This window comes from Lepisosteus platostomus, chromosome 12, assembly GCF_059453375.1.
Source record: "Lepisosteus platostomus isolate fLepPlt1 chromosome 12, fLepPlt1.hap1, whole genome shotgun sequence".
NCBI classification, from domain to species: Eukaryota; Metazoa; Chordata; class Actinopteri; order Semionotiformes; family Lepisosteidae; genus Lepisosteus; species Lepisosteus platostomus.
In genome coordinates, this window is record NC_142622.1 from 42,154,659 (window position 1) to 42,179,866 (window position 25,208).

General features: G+C 37.7%; 1 protein-coding gene across 4 annotated transcripts in view; it reads left to right on the top strand.

Annotated features, from left to right (window-relative positions):
• The window catches only part of bbs9 (Bardet-Biedl syndrome 9), a 150,298-nt gene that overhangs the window by 56,376 nt on the left and 68,714 nt on the right, over nt 1-25,208 (top strand). For all 4 annotated transcript variants that reach the window (XM_088602054.1, XM_088602052.1, XM_088602053.1 and 1 more), the window contains 2 exons: nt 14,888-15,070; nt 22,844-23,069. In XM_088602054.1, coding sequence (XP_088458180.1) covers nt 14,888-15,070; nt 22,844-23,069 — 409 coding nt within the window. The remainder of the gene's footprint in view (nt 1-14,887; nt 15,071-22,843; nt 23,070-25,208) is intronic.

Below are 25,208 nucleotides of genomic sequence, written 5' to 3' on the forward strand. Positions count from 1 at the left end.
GAAGCAGTATTTAATTGCATTTGTATAGTTATGGCTTTGTGACTTATAATGCTTAAAAGGGAAACAATTATTCAATAAGAGGACAAAAAATGTCTGATCCATGCTTAGATTTTGCTTGATCTTTTTCTGGTTAAAGCTCACCCAAGGTTATGAATACTGAAAGTTTTCAGGTAACTAAGTCCCTTCTGTCTAAAGGTCTCTTTGATGTCCTTTAACATATTTGAACATACTTAAGAATAAATATATAATATAAAGGATGTAAGATAACAATAAATTGTCCAAATTAAGGGAATAATTATTATGAATATTGATAATATTGCATTTTAATCTAGGTAGTCAAAATGCTAGCGCAGATGGAAGGATCTCAGACTGCACAAGGGGTGGTCATGACAGTCAGTGATTAGTCAATAATTATATTGGCCTTCTGCACTGTTTGTTTGACGTTGATGTCTGACAGCTGTATCTGTTGTGCACCAATAATTTTGCTGGCTAACTTCACTACCCTGCTCAGTCTGTATTTTATTCTGTGTATTAAGGTTAGCAATCCAGCCTACAACAGGGAATGTTTGGACAGATTCAGTAAATGTTGTATAGAATAAAGTCATCGTCGTAGTACACGCATAAGGAGCAGCTTTTTCTCAAGAAAAATATGGCAAATATTTTGTTTTCCTCAAAGTTTATCTTGTAATCAACAATAATGCCAAGATCATTTCAGTTTCTTGCTCCTCAATTTGGTTTTGCATCCAACATCATTCACCTGCTTCAATCTCATTTTGGAAAATCACTGATTTCCCTATTGAAAGGATTAGAAACTGGCTTGATCAGTTTACCTCTAGTTCACATCTTTTGTTTCTTGATCATCTGTTTGTGATACCTTTACACAAAGGAAATGAACACTTTCTTTCAGCAGTAATGTCATGGGAAAGCACTAAAGCATAATACTGGTTACCATTAACCAGTAATACGGTACGTGAATTGCTTAATTATACTTATCTGTAGTATCAAATTAAGGATGAATGAGAAGGTCTTGTATATAAGCATGTGTCTTTTGTTTTGCTTTGTTTTGATTACAGTCCCACAAGATCTGTTTAGAAAATGATTTACCTTTGATCTGTAAATAGTCCGTTCACCTCATGCTGTGTATGTAAAGTCCTGTGCAAATTGTCAAAATACATATTACAAAGTTAGTTGTGTGCTCTTCTGTCAGATCTACTTGTTTTATTTCTGCACTGAATGTATAAGCTTAAGAAAGAAATGGGTCTATAAGGAAACACTGTTCTTTGACAACTTAGTCTGATGTTGCTTACTGAAAGGCTACACTGTGCTGAAAAAGGCAAGTCCTCTAACAGCTAATCAGGACTGACTGTCTTCACTGTGCTGTTCTCATCGTGTGTAGCATGGTGATAGATCAAAAGAAAAGGTTGGCTGGGGTTAACCTTAGTCATTAGGATCTTGCAGTAACTGATTTTACCAAAAATGAAAAGAAAAGATGTGAACTGGAATTGTGTAAAAACTGTTATGAAAACATGGCTATTTGACAGCATTTAGAGATCTGCTTTAAATTTCGTTTGCATGGAAGACGTGCATTAGTAATTTTAGTAACTTCGGGCTGCATTCAGTACATATTTTATTGGCACAACAAGAACAGGACACATTAAAGTGGGGAAGGTTAAATAAATCTTTCAGGATTTTAATTACTGAGGCGTAGTAGTATGGTAAGCTTAGCTTTATCGGAAATAGGCTTGTGAATATGGTCTGTTCTGTACATGGCTACATGACACATCACCAAATAATACAGTCGATGTAAAAAATGAAGTGCAGATTGATCAGCTTTTTCTCCATCTCCTGTATGAGTCACTTTTGATTCAAATCCAAGTGGTTACTATTAAGAAACAAAACAAAGGATATTAAAGATGTCGGCCCTAAGTTGACAGTCTGTGCTCAGTACTACGGTATATTAGTTGACAGGATGGTAATTTTCTTCCTTAGTTTGTGCCCTTTAACAGCTTCACTCCCAGCTGTCTGCAGGCCTTAATTTCACATGTTTTAGCAGTAGCTCCAGGGCTTCTTTTCAGTGGCTGATAATAAGGTTTGGAAGGGCGTGACATTTAATGCATCATGTAGCTGAAGAGGGGTATTTGTGTGTTAGAGAGGTCTTAGGGTTTCATTAACCTGTTTTATGCCCATTTCAGTTCCATCTGATTTCTAATGTGTCTTGGGAGGGAAATCTAAAACTAAGAAAATATTTTTTTTTTCGTTTTTGCTTTTTTTTTTTCAAACCATATATTGATTTAATGGTCCAGTAAGTCAAGTACAGTACTGCCTGTGTGATCCCTAACTCTAATTTTTTTCATTTTATATTGGTTCAAAAAATGCAAAAACGTCTTTTTTTTTTTTTACAACTTTTCGTTTTTATTGCAGATGACAATTAGCCCAGCATGGTAATTTTTGTAAATGTCAGCATTATTTAAGTAGTATAGTAGAACAGAATCACTGAAGAGTTTGCTAATTGAGAGACAACAGTTCAAGTTTCACAAAATCAAAAATAACTCTAGATGCAAATGCCTTATAGTTGAAAAACGCCCTTCAGAAGATTGTTTAGTTTAATAACTGCATATGAAGTGAAATATACATCCTGGGAAAATGAACTTCATGTCCCCTTTTTATTTATTTCATGGTGTGATAACTCCAATATAACTCTTTGTGTTAGTGTAGTTGTTGGACAATGAATTGTGGCTGCAGACAGATGTTCACTGTTGTTCATGTGTGTAACAATGGAGTCACATTTGTAGCTTGAATTGAGCATGAAATCCAACATATAGATGTGATATTTTGGGAAGTTAAACTGATTTGCCATTCATCCCAATAAACATTAATATTCTACAGAAAAAAATATAGTTTGAGAAAGCCTGATTAATCTCACTGTTGATACTGCTTAAGCTACATAAGCATTATAGGCTCATTAAATTTTTTTTAAGGTCAGTACACTCCTTATGAATTCTCATTCACGAAATAAGTTATTCACATGAAAACCTCCTTCACAGCAGCGTCAGTGATGTTCCAAATTAACTGGGCGTAGGAGGAGATGGCTTTAAATACCCTGATCGAGTTCGTTAATGGCAAATTATTACAGATTCTTTATTTGATTGACAATACCCATCCCACTCTTTAATTATGTTCCTGACCACTTTCACTGTTTTCATGTGGAGGGACAACTTGTCTTAACTGCTGGACTTCCTGTTCCATCTGCACTTGCCAGTGAACATACTGGGAAACAGTGAATTATAATACAGGTTTGCTTACCTTTACAGATTTAAAAGGCATTCTTTTCATATAGTTTTATACTGTATCTATAATGATATGTAGTTTCAGGAGAAGCCAACACTGTAGAAGCCATAAAGGAGATTGAAAGAGACATGGCCCACAATTCAAGACTGGCAAATACCTGGGCAAACTTACATTTAATGTAGACCAGTGCAGAGTGTTACTAGCAGGTAGCAGAAACATTCAGTAAACTGTAAATAAGGAAATCAAGAAGAAGATATGTATGACAATGATTTAGCCTTTTATATTGCTATAACAATTTAGTCTTACAGTAGATATTCTGGGGAAGCAACTAAAAAGGCAGAACTGCACATTGTTTGTCTTGACCAAGGATGACCAAGTATTCAAAATCCTCAAACACTCTGACACAGGCCAGAGCTTACAAATGGAAACCAAGGAAAAGTGTGTTAAAAAACTTATATTAGGAGGCTATTTTTACAGAGGAAATAAACAAGCTATCCAGCCATTTAATTGACAGTTATACTCTGGTTTCTTCCAAGAAATGGCTGAACATGGTTCTCGGATCATTTAGGGGTCTGAATGCCCTCCACAGTCATTGTACCAGAAAGATTAAACAGGATTTATTAACATCTGACATAACCAGTTTAATCTTGCCTTCCAGTATGACCTTTTTTTCCCCATCATTTCTTCATTTTCAGCTTCGGTTAAATTTAACATTTGATATGTCTACTTAAGAGATACGTTCCGTGAAGATAACATGATTAAGTTCTTTTAAGTCTCCAATTTATTAAGGATTCTATTATAAAATGGTGAATGAATTCCTCAAGTGACCTTTTGTTAAAACCTTTAAGCTCTTAAGGAAAAACCAATAGGGTTATGTTGGGCATCAATTAAAGTCACGCAGTAGCATTCTTTCAAATGTAATGTTTCACTTTATTGTGTTAAATTCCCACCAGCTATGTAGCCACAGGCAGTGTCCTCCCACTGGGGTGATTGTCGTCCTAAGGATTATCTCATTACCGGTAGCCTGTGTCCGTGAGCTTCAAGCAGCTCGGCATTTGTTGTGAGGATAATCGGAGCACAGCAGAAAGGTTGCACTGTGGGCTTATCCCATCAGGGTTCATTAATCATTTAATTAAAACCTGAAAAGGACCTTTATTGGATTCAGGGCTTCTCAGAGAGCATTTTTCAAGATATGCGTACTGAAATTTTGGTTGCGATTGTGATTTTTGTCTGCTTCCTTGAACGTTTAGAATAGTTACATCATTGTGTGAATGGGTTGGTGAAGAAGTTCTGTTTACGATTCATTTATTTCTGTTGTCAAAATAGAAACTGGTCAGTAGACTCTAAGTAAAATCCATTATTTTTGTATAAATATTGCTAGTGTAGTTTGCAACTAGTATTAGTGTTACTGTTGCCAACTTAAAGTTCCTAGTTGACAGATTTGTCTCATGCAGTGATTAAATGAAAGTGTACACTGACTCTTCAAATGAGACTTTACATTAAATTGATATTGAGTAACAATGTGTCTTTTATAGATTCATAAACAGATTCACCAACACGTTTGTATACAACAGGACATCTTTCACATAGATTACATATTTGTCACTTGTGAAGAATCATTTAGCTAGTTGATAAATATTCACAGATATTTGACTTTTAAGTGATTTCTAGTTTCACTTCAAACTAAGTTATTCTACATTTGAGTACAATTATTAAAGAAGAATGTTTTTTTTTATTAATTTCCATGATTTTTAAATGTAGTAGCGCATCAAAGGTCTTACGGTGTATAGTAAAAGATTCCTGATTTTTTTATTTTGAAAAATAATTGAGGGGGAAGAGTTTCACTACAGATTATATGTTGATTTACAGTTGGTAACTACGAATGGAAATGTATGTTCTAGATACAGTACAAGGGTGTAGGCATTGTGTTCTCCTGTAACAGAATTTACAGATTCAAAGCGAGATAATATTACATGCTTTAGAACCGATATTAATACTGAAAGCATAAGCATAGACTGTATGCACACCTGAGAAGGATCGTTCATGGGATTGAGAAAATTGTGACAGAAAATATTATAATATATAGAAATAGTGCTTCTAGTGTCAACACAGTGTGTAGTTAAACACCAGGGCAGTGGCTCTGTGGCTAAGGCCCTGAACCCCAACTGCTCCAGGGGTGCTGTACAATGGCTGACCCTGCACTATAATCCCAAGCTTCTCTCCCTGTCTGTGTGTCTCATGGAGAGCAAGCTGGGGTTTGCGAAAAGACAGATTCCTAATACAAGAAATAGTATATGGCCAATAAAGTGATCTTATCTATCTTATCTAAATTTAACTTTGAGAAATGCTATTTATTAAGCATTCCTTTCCATATATGGAATTTAATGATCATGTTCGTAGTTAGTATTCAAGAAATGTCAGTTTGGGAGAAAAAAGGCGTTCTACTTTATCATTGTTGTCAGCTCAAAATAAATTGGCTTCCAGCTGTAATAATAAATCATGACTTTTTCAAGTAATCTTTAAGTCAACATATTTTTTGCTGTAACTTTTGCAGTATAAACAAAAACATCTATGAAAAAAGAGAACAATAGATGTTTTATATACGGTTATATCTGTTTGCTATCTATAATCTCTGTATGACAAAGGTTAGGTCCTTCAGTGTGAAATGGGGTATTTTGTACTGTAACTTCTAGTTTTTTGTTCTTGTGTTCAAAGAGAACATTGAGCCTTTTCGATAAATCTATACATGTCTTGTATAATCAAATGCTTGTTTCCCATAATGGTCCATCAGTTATGAAACAATAAGGGCACTGTGCGACTCTTACAGGGTGTGATGGATTAGCATCTAAGTGTTTGTCTTGAGATCATAAGTTAAAGCTAGTGGTTAGAGAGATCATGGGCAGAACAAAGATAAACAGTAGAAGCTACTTAGTGAGCACTGTTAGTTGTGTTTGAAAAGAATGGAGTGGAAATGATAGAATTCAGGTCAGTACGTAAACACACCAATTCTGAATCCCTGTTAAACAAAATGTCAAGGACTGCTTTGTTAGGTTTACACTTTGAGTAGTCTATTAAATCGTTATATACACATACAAAATAGGCCAGAATGAGGAAGGGATTTTTCACCTAGGTTTTAGCAATTAAAGACATTCCATGGCAAATTGTTGTATGTTGTGGTTAGAAAAAACAAGTCTTTCTCCGTGTTCTAAACAGTGCTAGTTTTAAGTAGCAATAATAGGTTCATCACTGGATATTTTAACAGGTTAAACCAAACTATCCATATTTTAGCAGTAATAATAGATGCATAATTCTATTGAATCTATTTTCATCCAGTCTGGAAGTAGCCTGCTTTTTGAATTACGATAGGTTGGGAGGTGAATTAAAAATGTAGTGGCACAGTAAATTAAAGGAACTCTGTACGTTTGCTAAATTAGTAGAGGAAGCTCATATTAATTAGAGGGCTCAGGACAGAACCAGCTACTAAATATAGTAGTAGGACTACAACGTGAAATATAAATACAGTCTTTTCTTCTATCATGTAAATAGTACATATTTTATTTGTCCATTAAAGTAAAAATACAGAAATAGCTTTGTTCAATGTCTCAAAAGCATAGTATGTTAGTATCATTTACTTGCTAACAAATTGTTCCTACTACTGTTACTGTCAGTCTAAAGCATTTAACATATCTAAACAATCGTCAGATTAAAGGTTTCACAAAAGTAAGTGTATAAATAGTGAAATCGGATCCTTGCATGTGGATTTCGATCCCATTTCACCCTTCATTATTTTCCGTCATTGACTCCTTTTTTAAATTAAATAAATGTCTTTTAAGCAAGGATTTTAAAATAAGCAGAAAAAAGTAAAAAAAATAAAAATGTTGAAAGTGCTTTTTAGCAAGTTGGAAGGTTTTAAACATAATCACAAAGTATTTTTTTAAATCAGCTTTCTCTTTGTCTTTTAATTAAGCATGTATGAATAAAACTAACAAATTAGTTGGTGTTGTCCTTTAGATGAGATATTAAGCCAAGGTCCATATTAATTTGTCATTGAAGCAAAGGTACAGTATACTGATAATAGACTAAAAATATTTAACTGTTGGAGACGATTCAGCTCAAGTGACCTAAACAGCGTTGGTTTCCAAAAGCACACAAAAGAATTAAGAATTTAAATTGAATAAAATCCTAAATTAAGTTACTTATTCCATACTTGTTCTAACTTTTATGGTTAGATGTACACTAACGTGATCGAGCCCATTTGTAAAAGCTAGTTTTTGTATACAATATATTTTAATGTTTTAAAACCCTGTAGGTCACTAGAGGCATCAGCTAAAATACTACATAATAATGTTTTCATAGTTGCTTATCTTGCTTGTTTAACGTAAGAGAGTTTTATTCTAAATAGTATTACTTTGTATTTAAATAATACTTCAGGTTCTACATGATATTCTGATGATATATTTTTTGTAAAAGCCATGTAAAAAGGGTATTAAATTTTGCAGGATACTTTGTTTCAGGTCCTGGTTATGTTTGGAATCCATCAAACCCAGAAAACTTGACAAAAATGACATTGAGAGAACATATATTGTGTAATATTAAATCAGATTAAGATGCATGATTAATTTAGATGAGAAATTTAATGTTTGAATGTGGTTAGTTGATTCGTTGATACTGCTTATAAAGTATTGTTTTTAAAATGATCTGGGATATATAGCTGAGGATATTTATCTAGCATATAACCTAGTTTTTTTTTTAATTCATCACCAGCTTCCAGTTGGAAATCAGCCCTTTGTAAATCATTTTACAGTACATATGATTCTATTTTTGTTATGTGTCAATGTTATTGTGTAGTAGTTCAGGTGGGTAGCTGCGTCAGCATGCGTAGGCTGCAAAGGAACAAGTAATAGGTTTATTCCATGCCGAGAAAAAGAAGAAAGAGAACACAACGTTTCGGCCGTGGAGCCTTCTTCAGGTGTGAGGGTGTGTTATTGTGTGTCCATTAGATAAACAAATGCAAGAAAGAAAAGTTAGTTATTTTCTGATGCGTCGTAAAAAAATATGCTCTTGGAGGTTGTCTGCTGTTGCATACAAGTTGAAGCAACTTACGGTAGTTGCCAGCAATTCTGTTGTTACTGGGAAAAGTTGCCACATGTTACATTGGCTTCATGCAGTGACCTCTGTGAAGAGATTTCTGTGTTGATAATCGTCAGAACTTCTGGCTTCAGCAGTCATTTTCAGTTACTCTTTCCACAGTTTCATTTTATGCAACATTTGGTAAAAATTAGCTTTCCTGGCCCTTCTGTAATGAGCTTTTGAGTCACAAAGTCTGTCGTCACCTGTCCCTAGCTAATTTTCAATGCACTAGTGTGTTTCCACTGTGGGCAGTGGAATTGTGAGATGAAAACGTTTCATTATTGCATTAGAAACTTTTGGTACCACAGGCCAACTATTTTGGCTCTGAGGGAACAAATGGGTTGATTCTTATATTGTTTCAATAATCTTTCTGGAAACCAGGCCCACAGATGTTCAGTTCCAGCCATTGTTTTAATTTACGTAGCTTAATTGTAAACACACATCCCAGGTGGCAAGCCTCACTGGAGCTCCTCCAGGTCCAATCATAGCTGTCACATAGAAATAATTTGTAAAGAGAGCTCTCCAACAATACCACCTTGTACTTGTTATCTATAGCCATTGTTTTTGGGAGCCCCTGGATGCAAGCAGAGCTGAATTTGTAAATAACATCTGTGCCGCATGCGTCGTATCTGGGATGTATAGTGCGTGATCATTTCCACTACGGTGGAAACAGTTAGTGATCAACTGCTGATTTTATATTTGAAAGCCATTTGATGCAGATTTCGCTGACGTGTGGACACATCAAAAAGTCACTAAATTTCATTTTTTTAGGATGGTTGTTTGAGAGATCCATCTCTACTAATTGGTAGGTAGGGATGCTTGCTTTCATAGTTTGTTTTTGCTGCGCGAGACATATTAGTAGGCTAATTTTGAGATGTCATTTGCTCAGAGCTTCACATATTCTATAATGTATCTTGGTCTGTGTTGGTCATTTAGAAAAAGCACCTCCTTACAAGGCTGTTGATCATCTAATCAATCTGTATTTACTTATAAATATTTTAAGGATTGTTAAGATTCATCAGAGCTTATGACCGGTCAAAATCAACTTATGTTTTCTACGGTTTACTCCATTTTATTTACAATTGGGCTTAAGCCTATGGTTCTTTGACTAAATCTTAAGATTTTTGGAAGGTTTGCTTTAACAGGTCAGACTGCAGATCCATAAGACTCTAGTCCATCACATGGCATGCACACACACACACACACACACACACACACACACACACACACACTCACAGACTCACACCAGGGCCACGTTTCCCAGAAGCCAATTAACCTCGCAGCATGTCTTTGGACTGTGGGAGGAAACCCATACGAACACAGGGAGAATGCACAAACTCCACTAATACTGTATAGCACTCCAGGAACAGAGCCCAGGGCCCCAGTGCTGCGTGGCAGCAATGCTCAGACTGCAAATTATTTCTATAAAAATGATCAAACCAGTAACCTGGTGACTCTTTATGAAGTTGAGTTACAGTACCTTGTGTTTTATTCTTTCAGTCCCTGCTTTTTTTGGAAGCCATTTGCGAACAAACTCCAAACCTTTGATGATGCTTTTTTCCAAACTGAAGTTACAAATGTTCTGGGGGGAAAAGCACATTGTAGTTGTAAACGCACGAGCATTATACAACAGTGCATTTCTCATTCAGAGTTTTGCATGGAGTCTTAGAAAAATAGTTCACTTTCCTTAGGAAAGTTTCTTCATTGTATCGGCCTTAAAACACATTGCATTCACCTTCCACTAAGTAGTACTGTAGTATGTGAGTGAAGGCATTTTATTTGCCTTGGAAATTTCCTACACTGTCGGGCAAAAAATCAAAAGAAAAATCTTAAAACAGGAACATAGTTTATTTATCTGATGGTGTGGTTTGGAGCCTTCCACTGACTAAGATAAGTAATCACACATTGCTTATACAGGCTGCCAGATGCTATCATGACTTCACATTTTTCTGGCTTTCTCAGCATGATGGGTGATATTATAAACAGAATTGTTTCTGCCAAGCACCATCTCTTATCAGGACTTGTGGTATCTCTGCGCCTTGGGTAGAGACAAAGGCAGTTACTGTCTAGGATCACTTGCTTGGTATGGCACTGATCGTCCCCTTTGTAGTCTTCGCTGAGATACTGTTTTGCTATTTCAATATTGTCTCCACTCTGGAATGAGATAGTACAGCCTGTGATATAAGAGAACGCCACTGTCTGCCTGAGCTGATTTTCGGTAAATAAAGCAACATACTGTCAGTACAGTATAGTTGTGAGGGGCGCCTTTACTCCTGAATCTATGCCTGCTCACAGGCACTTAATTACCTACAGCACGATTCTCCACTCCAGCTACCGTTTGAACAGTGCAATATCTTAAGTTTATCTGGGAGGAAAATTGATTAATTGCAGAAATATTTAGTTGTATTATCTTATTACAATTTGGACAGAAGCCTGGACACAGGGAATTGCTTTTCAGATAAAGGAGATAAATAACGCACACTCTTTAAAACTGTTAGTAAATGCGTCAAATTTGTGTTATACCATGTTAAAACAGAGCTCCTTTTTATTCTTTTTCTGAACCGCTTAAAAGGTCAGTGTCTTTATTTAAATAAAGATTTCCCTAAAAAAAAACCAAAAGAAATGTTAAATATTTGCCAATAGGCTTGTTTTGAAGCTGTTTTTAACTATGATTCATTGATTAGGTAGAAATAATGCCTTATTTTGATTGAGAACAAAACTCATAACCTCATTCATAAGGGTACTCCCATATTCTTTTAAAGCTACAATAAATATCTACATTTAGAATCACCAGTTAAATCCTGTTAATTTACAATAACTAGTTCTTTCTTAACTCAGCTCCTTAGTGCGATAACCTTTTACTACATGGTGGGGGGATACAGACCTGTGAACAAGCTGTCTCGACACACCTGCCCGTGGAAGCAGTTCATCTTTCAATCCACACAGGCTCCACTGTGCCTTGCTGGAGAGATAATGCGAGTTTAGGAGAAGCATATCTCTCATTGACATCAAGCGCAGAGTTGCCTGATGCCGTTGTGCCAAAAACTGAAGGCTCCCTAGCCAAAAGAGCCCTATACATACCCCTAGTGGTGCTTGTCCAATTTTATGCTGCAGCTTGAAGGGTTCAGGCTACAGAGAACTAAGGGCAAGGCCCAAGCATTCTCTAGATCATAGGGCTCAGACTGTGCTCTTTACTGCTCCACCACTTTGGAGCCCACATGTCACAAAGTCTTCTGAAAGAAAAGCAGCATTTCATTCTTGCAGTCTTCTAAAACTAGCAACCTTGAATAATAATTTACAGCACTCAGCATACAAACACACATATTATAAGCACACCCCCATAAAATATTCTCAGAATTTCTTTTTATGTTTTATATAAATTTGTGATCTAGCATATGCTATGTTTCAGAAGTTAGGCTTGTAGCGATCAGTCAGAGGATTGCTTATCTTTCTCATTGTAAATGTGTCCAGGAAAGTCAAGTCAAGATCACAAGGTTAAAAATACTTTTATAGAAATAATTGTTTTATTGGAATGTGACTTATTTCATCTACTGTGATTGTATAATGGCAGTTCTCTTTGAGTGTTTATACAGCTAATGTGTTTTTGGGGAGCTTCCAGAAGCCCTGTGGTAGTAATCAGCTCTATTCACATAAACACGGTTCTTGATAAAAGTTCATGTATCATGTTGTCACCACTGAACATAGCAATGACTTTCGCAATTTTGAACACATGGACACTCGGCTCAACTTCCTGAGGGAACAAAAAGTTGTCATTTTTGCATCCATAGCTCTATTTGAAATAATGGCTTCATTTACTGCTTTCTCCATAAGTGTGTGTATTAATTCACAGTGAATTGTTAATAAAGTGTTAGTGACGGTGTAGTGTAGGACCTCAGGTGACCTGGCCTAAGTGCGTTTCAAATTTTCCAGATACATGGGACATAGCAGGAGTAGCTGAAAGGCAGGGATAACTTAACCAGAAGTAGCCATCATGCCCTGTGGAAATATTTTGTTCTACAGTATATAGAGTGGGTCTAAGGCAAGTGCAGTGACCGCTCCTCAACACCATTCATGGCAGTAACAGAGGGTGACCGGAACTGTGCTCAAGCAGAAAACATCCTGCAACGGTGGGAACTAAACGACATGCTTTTTTGTTTTGATTCTGAAATCTGAATCAGTCATTCAAAAAAGGCAGATGTAACACCGTTACTGTGTGACATATGTTATGTGATCATAAGTTAGATCTCAAATGTAATAGACATTTTAGACAGTTAGGCTTATTTATTGCTTATTGAGGGGTTATGACTGGAAAGAAAGGTGGAATTTTTTATGTTAAAGTGCCTTTGCAAAAATATCCGTCCTCTTCCAATGATGCTCTGTTTTGTTGATTTTCAAAACATTTATACAGCATTCTTAAAAATGAGTGTTTTTAATCAAAGCGTCACTGCTCAAACTGAATAATTTTGTGGGTTAAAGAAGTTATTAATGAGTTATTTAGTATTAATTGCACCAGTGTTTGATAACAGAAAAGCTGCTCTTTGCTATTTATTAATGTATACGTTTTATACTTGGTTTTCCAGGGTTCAGCTTTTAAAACAGTACGGTAACCTCAGCATATTCTTGCAGGCAGTATATTGTTGATTCAACTGAATGTGTCTTGGGAGTCTCCACCCGGGTCAGAAGAATTTCACATTAATTGGTGCCTCTCAGCCACCTTCCTTCTATCACAGTCCCCACCCTTTCTGTCAGCTTTTCCCAATTACTTCTTCCCTGTATCAGTCTGCAGGAGCCACAGAATGACGGCTTTGGGTAGACTCTTGGAACCAACTTTGAAGACATATTCTTTGGCAGCGCTAAAGAATATGGGAAGCTTTTTACACCGATTTGAATAAACATGACACAAAGTTGGGTCTGTTCCTCCATTCCTGCTAAATGTGCCTTTGTTCCTCACCTGGCATCAATCAGTCGTGTACTTATATTCATAAAAGGTCTTTTAGTGCTCTCCATTTAGTTTGGTAAACTCAGGGCTTTTATCAGTATAGAGTAGTCTTTACTAATGAATTTCTTTAGAAAATCTTAGCTTCTTCTTGGCTGTTCAGAAATTTCTGATCTATAACGTCAAGCGATTGCTTTAAGTGGCATTTATTCTCGCAATGGGTGCTGTGTCTCTCTACAGACATGGTAAGCCATGTAAGTACCTACTGAAATCTTACTAGTTATCGATCAGATATTTAATCTAGCTATGTTTATGACATTGCCACAGAGGTGTTCCCCTTTGTTTGCTTTATGATGACATCTAAACCTGCAGTCGTTGCAATTTCAAATGGGAAGTTTGAGTTTACACAATTCTAGCAAAAACAAGTTAAAAATATGTAAATCAGTTCAATTTGTAACACTTTAAAAGAAAATTCTCAATTACAGTACATACATATTCAGTCTGTTTGCTACAGCATTCTTAAATCAGGTCAGGTGTAAAAGATTACCTTTGAAAGGTCACAAAATATATAGAATGGTCAATCAAAGTGGTTTAAGTTGATTTCAGAGTAAATGCATCTGTCTTTTTAAGTTCCCACAGTCAGATATTGAATTTCAAGCCAAGCATGAAGACCAAGGAGATTTCGAAACAACGCGGGGATAAAGTGGTAGGAAAGCTCAGATCAAGAGAAGGTTACAAAAACATTTCAAAGTTTCTGATCATCATTAATAAGCGTCATGTGTGTCACACCACCTAGATACTACCTGCTTCGAGCCACCCTTCCAGTCCATCAGAAGTTGTTAGAACTGGAGCAGTTTTGCCAAGAAGAATGGGCAAAAATTACTTCATCCCACTATACAAAGCTGGCTGAATTGTATCCAGAAAAACTCAGAGCAGTAATTGCTGCCAAAGGTTCTCCCACCAAGCACTGATATAGGGCGCTGAATACTTATACAAAGTGAAACTTTATGATTGTGTGTTTTCTTTCTAGACTTTACTGAGTTTCAAAATCCTTTGTTTAGATCACTGTTTAGCTTGATCATTACAGTTTTGTATCAAGCTTATTTTAAAAAAATAATGTGTTAGAACTCTGCAAAATCTGACAGGAGGTGAAAACATTTACAAGGCACTGCAATCTGTCTTTTTCAGAAAATCGCAACAGGGTTTTTTAAAAAGGCTTTTTTTTCCATCATTGTATCGTGTCTTTTCCTGTTGATTTTTTAAATAATGGATTTTTGTCCTGGGTGATACTGCATGCTTTCTAAAAAAAAATGTTGCTAATATATTTTACAAATGAGCTGTGTGATGATGTGAATGACTTGCTGACAATGCATTGCTTGTGCTACCTTCAGAGCGTCGGAAAATCATTTTCCCTTCTGGTTACCGCCGCATAGCAAAGTTCCCCTGGGCATGTTCTCCAGATCGGGCTCCTCTTTTAGTTTGCAAAACACTGTTTTTCTTCTTGACCTGTGTATAAACATTTTATTTCTACAGGTCGTAGCCCTTGCAGATGCTACTGAAGAGAACCGAGCTGCACTCTGTCAAGCATTCACCCGGCTCAGAAGTGCCACCCACCTCATAATACTGTTGATTGGCCTGTGGCAGAATCTGGGCAAGGATCAAACAGCCATTCTGGAGTCAACCTTATTACCTCTGCTACAGGACACCCCACAACTGGTAAATGTTTTCACTGTGTTTCTCATCGAATAAACAGAAAGACAGCTACAACTAAGAGGCAGGGCTTGAATTGGACTGGTGTCTGGTACTGTTTGATTTTTGCGTAATGGCACGTCTTGTTGAGTCCCAGTACCTTTAAAACAAAAGTGATTGCCCAGTATCCTAGCTATCCTGTGGCTAAGGATCTGCGCCTGTGGCTGGAAGGTTGCCGGTTCGTATCCCGCGGCCGGCAGAGGAATCCTACTCCGTTGGGCCCCTGAGTAAAGGCCCTTAACCCCAACTGCTCCAGGGGCCCTGTATAAATGGCTGACCCTGCGCTCTGACCCCCAGCTTCTCTCTCTGTCTGTTTGTCTCAAGGAGAGCAAGTTGAGGTATTATAAAAGCACCTCCACCTGAAGAAGGCTCCACGGCCAAAACGATGTTTCTCTTTTCTTTTCCTTTTAGCATGGAATAAACCTCTACCATAATGTTCCTAATTATGATCTGTAATACTTAAAACATAAGTGTTAAAACTCAATACTAAAATATAGCTGCTATTTAATTCTGTATGTTAATACTTTGAGCTGGGTTTCTAAAGAGTTCCTGAGCTTGTTTTCCATCCAATTATTCTGGCGTTCCCGAGGTGAATTTTGAACCATTCTGAGTATGGGGATCAGTTTTTTTTTAAAGGATAAATTCATGACAAGGTGTGACAAAATTCTGTCTTCACAGTTCATAACCAGACATAGCTTCCTGTTATTTTTACCCAGCATTATAATTAATAAACAGGCCTGTTATTGTCTAAATATTTGACAAGCGTTACATTTTCTTTTAGGTTCAGTGTAAAGCACATGTTCTAGAATAATGTACAGTATTCAGTCATAAAATGTGTCACTGTTTGTATCCCTTATCTATAAAGCTAAAATTTTAGATAAGATCAGAATTTTACAGTCTCATACATTTTCTACATTTTCCTTTTAATGTTAGGCTTTTAATATAGTGCATGCAGGCTTATGCTAGGCTGTAGCTGCAAAGACTGTCATGGCATATTTAAATCCTACAGATATCCAGATTTTTGGAAGAGTTTATTTAAGAATATATCTGGTTACCTTTCTCAGAACTGGTTCCAGAGAAGCCCTATCTTTCTAGTATCTTGGTTGCCAAAGGGCCCTGGTATTAACCCTTAATGAATGGAGCCATTAGAGACTGGGCTATGTAAATAGCTGTCTGTGATTGGAGTTCCCAATTGGTGGCCCACCTTTGACCTTTGACCTAGAGCCACCTGGGCTGGGTGACCATGTCACAGCAGCGCCCCCTCCCAGTGAGTTTCTGGTATTGCAAGTGAGAACCAAACTATTTCTCAAGTTGAAGGTAAGCTCTGCACTAGGGACCTCGGAAGCATGCAGAGAACTGAAAGGCAGTGCACATGTGCCGTAAGAAGTGTGAATCCTCCTTCATCCTGTGCCATTTAATCCTAGAAGTAATGCCAATGTGATTAAAAAATGGTCATTCCTCATTGGAGGTGAGTGAAACGGGGACTATAAATATGAATTAAAATAAAATTGTATTCTAAAAGAATAACAACATACTAAAAGAATATAAAATGAACTTTTTTCAAACTTTTTTGGGTACCACCCTTTCAGTGTACAACTTTGACCTGCTGGGTTATTTCCTTGGAATGCTGAACAGAACTAGGAGAACAGATGTGTATTTATTCAGTCGGTACCAGTTAGTTCCTCTGTGGTTCTAAGGTTTCTGCTGTGATGAGCAGTGGAGCTTCTTCCCTCAGTAATGATTCATAGGGTTGCTGTGGCTCGTTGGCGGTAGGAATTACCTGCTTACCCTGACACAAAACACTTCATTTACGATCATGGATGTGGGCTCAGCTCTTGGCCTCTTGGCCTTGCCCTAACACCCTTTCCATTTGGTAATGTAAATATACAGCCAGTTCCTAATCCCCTGAAAAGCCTCTAAGTGTTTTTCTCTTTAAGAAAACTTTCTCCAGCTGGTCAGTGACAGATGAGAATCTCGGCATAACAGCTTTTCCTTTCATGCGACAGCATGATTTATTTATAAATTACCAAGGAATCCCTCTGCTTCTGTCATGTTCTGTGCTGAGTTGCACTGTGACCTCCTTGTCCAGTCAGTGAGACCCCCTTGTTAGTAATCAGCACTTTAGCTGTGGAGCAACTGTTTTGATATCCTCCTGACATGCTTGTGGACTGCAGACATTTCCAGCTCTCTTGTTCTCTAAACTGTGATGAAATATAAGCAAGTGTTCAGGAAAATGGGTGCATTCAAAGGTTCCATTTTTCCTCGATATGATTTTTTATTTTATTTCTGCTTAACTGCTGTGTTTAATTATATACAGAATATATAGTACCTACTGTACCAGATCACTGCACACATTTTCCTTTTCTGCTTTGCCTCTGAAATATCCGTGTGGCAAGCCAGTAACATTCCCCTGTTCATGTGATTATGTTTACCTGTCTTTTGAGCCTTGGATGGTACCATACCAGTCTAATCAAAAATTAGAAATGAACTAATGGGCAGTTATGATAAATATTTAAAAATTGGTTGTAGCCTTTAAATGCTGGTATTAGCAGAAATTAAATGAATGTTATCATAGAAGGACAAAAGGGAGCCTTTGAAGTTTATCTCAGGTCTAAAAAAACCCTATAGTACAAGATATCTACAGTAGGCTTGACGTTGGCATTGCTTTATTCTGTCTCATCTTTAGATACATTTTGAGGAACGTTTTTGATGCAGGCTGATACTCAGTACAGTGCGTTAATAAATAGTGACATCCCTTTTGTGACAGGTGATAAATTAGTTGGTATGAATCACAAACAGATATTATATGTAAAAAAATAAATGAAACAATCTCTATGCCTTATGAAATGTGCCTGGGGTTTGGTTTTATTTTTTGTCAGGTTAACATAACTGCCTTTTGTAGTGCTGATCCAGTGAGCAAACACTTGTGGTTGCAGAAAATCAAAAGGAATTGCACGTGACATTGCAGAGGGATCCTGTGAATTTCCCCTTCTGTCTGAGTTCTCTTTTCCCTTAGACTTTCAGGAGACAGCATTCACTTCAGCCCCCACAAACAAATAGATCCGTTTGTCTTATCCCTAGTTCCCTAGTAGCCAACAATGTAACTTTCTCAGACTCTGCAAACTGTAAAGTCATTTATCTTCCTTCAAATACTGTTTTTGACACTTTATGTTCTTACCTTTGCTAATCTCCCAAACTAAATAATTACATTTCCTTGATGGAATGTAACTCATTTAATGTTTTTTATCTGTGTCCTTGAGTCTAGGAGGAGTTTATCTTGATTATTCAAAAGTCCTTTTTCTTTTTTTTCTCCTCACCATTTTGTGTAAAACTAGCTCCAGCGTTATTTTTGATAAAGAACACAAACACCACTGTGGCTCATGTAACTCTGCATTTAATGTTTGTGAAAAAGTCAGTTTCACTGCATGATTCATATGTTAAAGAGCATGATCTATAACCTCGATTGTGTTATATGTGTGTAAAGTACTGCATCTGGCTGCAAGAAACATGTTTTAATCACATGGATTGAGATAATAGAAGTCACATGGGGACTGGTAGCACAAGTTCACAAGGCAGGTGTTTCTGTGCACAAGACCGCACACATTACTGATGAATCATAAGCAACAGTTGAGACTACAATGACAACACCCTGTCAAAAAATCTGAAAAACAGTGAAGTTCAGTTTTGTGTCATGAAGAAAGTAAACAGAGTGATGGATTTATATAAAAGTGTATTTGAGTAAATGAAGCTGGCTTGCAAGGATAATGTATTTTTACATGGTTTTACAGCTCGAGTGTTGCTATATTTTTGGTAGGGGGGTGAAGTCCTTCTTCACCCTATCCTTCTTTTTAAAAATAAAGGTTATTTCGAAGGATAGTACATTTTGGCCTACAATGTCTTGGCTTGGCTAGCCAATAGTTCCAATTTACAAAAGAAAATAATGCATATTTTGTCATAAATTTAGTAAGCACTTATCACTGGTTGTTCTGGCCAAATGTGTCCTCTAGTAAGGTGTGAGAGAGAGACATCCTGCTTTTCTTCTACCCCGAAAGGTCACACAAGCCAAGTTTACAGAGCAGGTCTGGCTACTGTCGCTGTTGCCCTGGTGAAGCTCATTAATCTACACACATGCAGAGCAGGCAAGACCACGCTTTCCTGTGTAATGTGAAGGTTGGCAGCTCTTCCCAGTCCAGCAGCTTTTAGAGTAAACAGTGTGGCATCGGGCTTAGTGGTTTCTGGTCTGTTCCCCAATAATACTGAAAGGAAGTGTCTCTTCCACCGCTGAATTCCTGTTCTCCCAGAGCCTATTTCAGTTGGATATCCTAATAACTGAATGTGGCAGACCATACGCAGTTGTACCTTTGAAAGCTGGGCCTACATTTATTTTTGTTACCTTGAGGCAATAAGACAACACTTGAAACACCCGCTGCATCTAACAGAATCTCTGATGGTAAGGAGGTGAAATGTCTGCGTCATTATCCTGTTAGAACTATTAGTGCGGAACATGATATGTCATTAATCTTTGGAAGGGGGGGGACTGAAAATACCATGAAAAGACTGTAATTAGTTTAGAACCATGCCTTTAAAATACATATATTTTGAGTCTCATTTAGCTTCCACTCCCCATTGCTTTACCTTTTCCCTATGTTCAATTACAGAATGTTTTTTTGCTGTTATGCTTTGTAGAGCTGAAGTAAGGTATTTGTGGAGAAGCAGAAAAAAACCCACTGGCGACTGCAAACTAAAAAAATTGAGGTCTTAGCTTTCCGCACTTGATAAAAGGGATTTTTTCTGAATAATCTTGTTTTTCCTAAATGTCTTCTGTCGATGTGTATCTTGTAATCTACATAAGTAACATCCTGAAAAAAACGTGCAAATAGGTGTGCGCTTTGTGTTTAGTGTAACAGCAAGTAGTGGCACGTACTCCTTTGCATTAGTTCAGTGTTTTAATGATGTCTAGTGTTACTCTCAATCTCTAATGTAAAAAAAAAAGAAACAAAAAAACAAAACAAAATAAGAGAACATAACATAATAGAGAAGATGACCAGAAAAAAATTCAAAAGGCTTTCTTGTCAGGGCTCTGGCAGAACTGTTCCAATACACAAAAACACATAGCCGGTTTTGCTGAAATTTGAGACAAAAATCCAATTGCTTTTCTCATTACTAAGGTGAAATGCTGGGCAACTTTGTTGCAGTTCTCTGTGCAGTAAAAAACACATGCCTAGCATCACCTTTTGGTGTGAAAACTGATTGTAGTCAGTTAAGGTTTGAGGAAATGAAAAAAACTTCTTTGATATGTCTCGTCTAAGTTAAGTTGAACAGAATAGTGAATTTGTGGAGAAAATTAAGGGGATACTGAATCGGATCACTGCGTACTTCAAAATGTGTGAAGGACATGCAGAACTAGTTTTTAGCTGAGTTTTAGCCTCTTATGAAGGTTAAAAGTGCATACATGTAGAGTAAGCTGTGGAAAAGTTACATTTGTTATCAAAATCTGATATGTTATAGCAATTTGAATTTTTCTCTGTTGTAAAGTTTCACAGTGGCCTCGCACCAGCCAACAAAATTCCAAAAGAATTTCTTATTCTAATGGTCACTGGGTTACCTTGGCATTTCATTGCTCTTAATATAAATGGAAATTGTTCAGGTATCTTAATTGCCAAGCAAATAGCTTCCTTTAAAATGAACTTTAGCTTTGCCAGGTATACTACACAAGTTGAATGAGCATACGTATATTGAAGAATGTGTAGTGCTGCAGTTGTATGTTTTTCAGGTGGTAGAAATGAGCTACCATGTGCGAGTAACAGATCTTTACTGTCATCGCTCAGTGTCTGTCTCCTTCTCTCTGTAAAATAATTCAGCCTCTCTTTCCTTTCCGGTAGTAAACCTTTAGAAGGTAAAGTAAGCTGCGAAAGCCGTATCATGTTGTTTTGCTTCACTCATGCTCTTGGAAGTAAAGCTCCAGTGTTTATTTAACAATACTGCAGCTCTGAGCCCACCTGCAAGAATGTATGTATGTTTTTTTGTCCTGTTTAATTGAGGAGGAGAAACACTATAAATTCCATGGATAACAGGGTGTTCTTATCAGCATCATTACCAGCTTGATTACCTGTCATTAAAGCTCGTTAAGGGCTATCTGTATGGCGGCAGGGACAGCCGTGTAGCCTGTGGTCAAATCACCTGTCAGACAGTCACGCAGCAGAGTTCAGAAGGATCCCCTTTTCGCTTCTTGTTAGCATTGTCCTCAAGCAATGCGAGACAGAATTTACTGCTCTGTGGGCTAATGTCTGGGGTGCTTTTTTTCAGAAATAAACCCTGAAGTTCAGATGTGGAGCATGTGTTACCTGTAGACCAGCAAAGTTTGAAAACCAAAAACTGTAACAGATGCAGATAAGCTTCAGCTGATCCCGTCAGAATTCCAGCCACCATTGTTTTTCATTTACAGCAATGCAGTTGAATTCTGGGCAGAAGCCCTGTATCGTTCTGTTGTCTAAAGCTGTAATATTCATATGAACAGTAATAAAAATAAGAGTGAAAGCTGGATGGAACAAGTGGAGAGAAATAACTGGAATAATCTGTGACAGGAAAATTCCTAGAAAGTTAAAATGCAAAATGTATAAGACTGTGATTAGACCTGTACTACTATATGGAGCTGAATGCTTGGCAGTTGGAAAGAGGGAAGAGAACTTGATGAGAAGAACTGAAATGAGGATGTCGAGATGGATTCTGCAGATTTCAATGAAGGATAAGATCAGAAATGAAGAAATCCGTAGACGACGTAGGGTGGTGGATGTGGTTGAGAAGATGCGAGAGGCGAGGTTACGGTGGTATGGACATATCATGAGGAGGGACGTTGAGGAAGTAACAAAGAGGGTAATGGAATCTGAGGTGGAAGGTAACAGGGGAAGAGGCAGGCCTAGAAAGAGATGGATAGATTGTGTGAGAAAAGATATGGAGGTATGTGAAGTGAGTGAGAAAGATGTGCTCGACAGAGACAAGTGGAGAAGAGCAACCAAAGCAGCTGACCCCAGGACAGTCTGGGACTAAGGCTGTGAAAAAGAAGAAGAAGAAGTAATAAAAATAAGACACAGACAACATTAGAAATGAAAGCTTTTTCTCTAGATTATTCATGCAATCATATAAATACCCTGAAGCATAGGTATATTTCTCTGTTGCTGCCTTACCTTGACCTTCTGGAAATCCTTTCTTTTTTTCCCCGTTTTTGAATTATGTAGTCAAATGTAATACTCAGACTTTACTTTTGTAGCAACTGTAATTTGCAACAGTAGTGTGGACATTAACAGGGCCGGCTCACCCTTGTCTTGGAGTGCCTCAGTTTAGCAGGTCGTATAGGTTCCCCCAAGTCATTGCACAAATTACCTGCTTAAGTGATCAAAATGAAATGTCTGTCCGTGCTACTTTTTTGTACAAGACTAAGGCTAACCTGGCTTAAAGATAGCGTTGGTTTTGAAAATATTACTAGGTCGATCCCCCAGGTTAAGGTCTGTTTCTCTAACATGCCTGTGAAGTGTTTTTTGTTGTGTTGGTGGTCTGGAAAGTGCAGTCAGCCTGGGAGGGGGCAACGTTTCGGCATACAAGTGATTTTTCCGAAACTTTTTTGCGAAACGCAGTGGTATCTGGGCTGCAGTGAAAGCTGTAGCTGTTGTGGAGAGATGCCGATCAATGACGGGATGTAGCAGGTGAGCTGATGGTTGGCTCTTCTCTCTCTGTGTTGAGCAGGGCTGGGAGGAGAGCGTGGACGCAGCGGTCTCCCACCTTCTGAGGACGTGTTTGTCCCGGAGCTCAAAGGATCAGGCTCTGAACCTTACAACTAGCCAGCTGTCCATGCCCAAAGACACCAGCAGGCTGAAGAAACACATCACACTCCTTTGTGACCGAATAGGCAAAGGTGGACGCCTCTCCCTGTCTGCTGAGTCCAATGCACAGACACCCATCGTGATGCCAGGTACGAGATAAACATGCAGTACTGTTCTCTTTTGGTTTTATTACTGAGGAGGCCTCTGTTGGCTTTTCCACCACTCACCTTTATTTTGTCTTGCATAAACAGTACTTAATCAAGGCCAGTGATATCGGGGGGGAACGGGAACCCATAAGGCACTTGTGATCCCTCGGCTTATCTGGGGAGCAGTGTTACCGCATGTCTTTGTAGATGTATTGGCCCTACCATGCACCTACTCCCATCTGAAGTGAAAAGTGGTTAAGGGACACCCCCAGGAATAAAAAAATGGATACAAATACCTCCAAGTGATACTGCAAACAGCAAAACCTGAATGTAAGTATAGTGTATATGAGGAGGGTATAATGATTGTATAATGCTCTGTGTTTTGTAACAGTAAGTTGTATTAATAGTAGAATGTGCATATTCTTTCCTTGTTAATAGTTGGTCTTTTCTCAAATGTTTGAGAGCTTCGTGAAATGATTGTACTCTAAAGATGAGGCTGAAAACGCTCTGGTAGCTTGCCTATACAAGCTTGGGCTGTAACGACCAAATGCATTTTTAGTGAAATGTTACAGTACTATGTTAGCTTAAAAACTAGCATTTAAAAAAAAAAATGTATATATTGTGCACAAGCTGTATTAAGGATCTCAACCTGAGTAGTCAACCGAACTGTTAGAAATTTATAGCATTTTGCTTTAGGTATTTTACAGTTGATTACACAAAACATTAATTTAATTGAATTTATAGTTATCTATAAACCACCTCAGAGCTTTGTTAGAATTGCCATGTGGATATTTAAATTATACAAGTGTGCAAGTAATTAAAAAAAAACACACCAACAAAGTAACTGATATTATGGAAAGAACAAAAACCAATAGACACTAGATCCTCTTTACTATCTCTAGAATTGAGTTTAAGACCCACACTTTATTTGCACCTTTCCTCATAGACATGTCTTTTCTGATTGTTGCATGAGGATTTTTTTTTCCCTGCACAAATATCTTGCTAGCAGGACCTCCTTGGCTTGGGAAAAGAAAACAAGATTAAATGACCTTGAGGACAAGTTGGCCTTAATTACTGATACACAGACTTCACTGGTGGTGCAGGGTTACACCATTTAAAATATTTGCAGTTAATGGCCTGTGACAGGGTTCACCGTTCTCTTGGGCATATAAAACGTTCTTTTTGTTTGCAGTAGGACACCTGGAGCTTTGGCGTCCAGCAGCCATTGGTGTGATGTGGAAGTCTGAGTGGTGTTAAAGATATTGCTGAAAAAATATCTCGATCCCCCTTCTCCTTAAGGGAAAAAAAACAAAGCTTTCAGGCTTCCAGACTCTGTGAGTCTCTGGCCACATGGAGATTATTTGTGAAACCCTGGGACAGCACACAGGATGCTGTGAGTCTGGGTTGTGTAATAATCTGAAGAATAAACAATGTGTGTCTAGTCCGGCAGCTGTTTGTTGCACTAGAGGGCCCTGCCTTAGTGCTTTTGTTTCTAATAACTAGAGACAGGCGTTTGATGTTTATTTTATTATACTGGATTCAATTCAAGTAAGAAGGTAATGACTGAGGTCTGGGCAGGCCGAGACTCTTTTTTTTGTTTTACTCTGAAGCCTGGAACGTTTGGAAGATTGCTGATCTTGCGCAATGAATCGGTGGGCTCTGGCTGCTGCCTCTCGGTCCAGTAGCTTGTCAGTACAACATGTCATTAGGAGATTGTGAGTCCCCAGACTACTTCCTTGACAGGACAGCGCATTGTTCTGCCGTCCCGACTAATGTGGAGAAGCGATGATTAGTGTAGTCTGAAACTCCGGCCTGTAGAGAAGAGATTTGCCGGGTGATGTCTGTGGTCACTTTGATCCGACATTTTGGTCCTTTTGAGGTCCTGACACAGCTACAAAGTGATAACATTGTACAAATAGTGAGCATCAAAAGAATTGTAACCTTGACATAATTGTCAAGAAAATTACAATCTTTTTTTGGTGGGTGCACTGACTTTCTACTGAGCCGGCATTAAATAATTATTTTTTTTATTCTAATTAATTATTTGTCATCATCAATAGGGTTGATTAACGTGGGGGGGGGTCTACTGTAAAAGCATACTACTAGAATCTAAGGCCACCTTAAGAAGCAATGCAAGTTTTA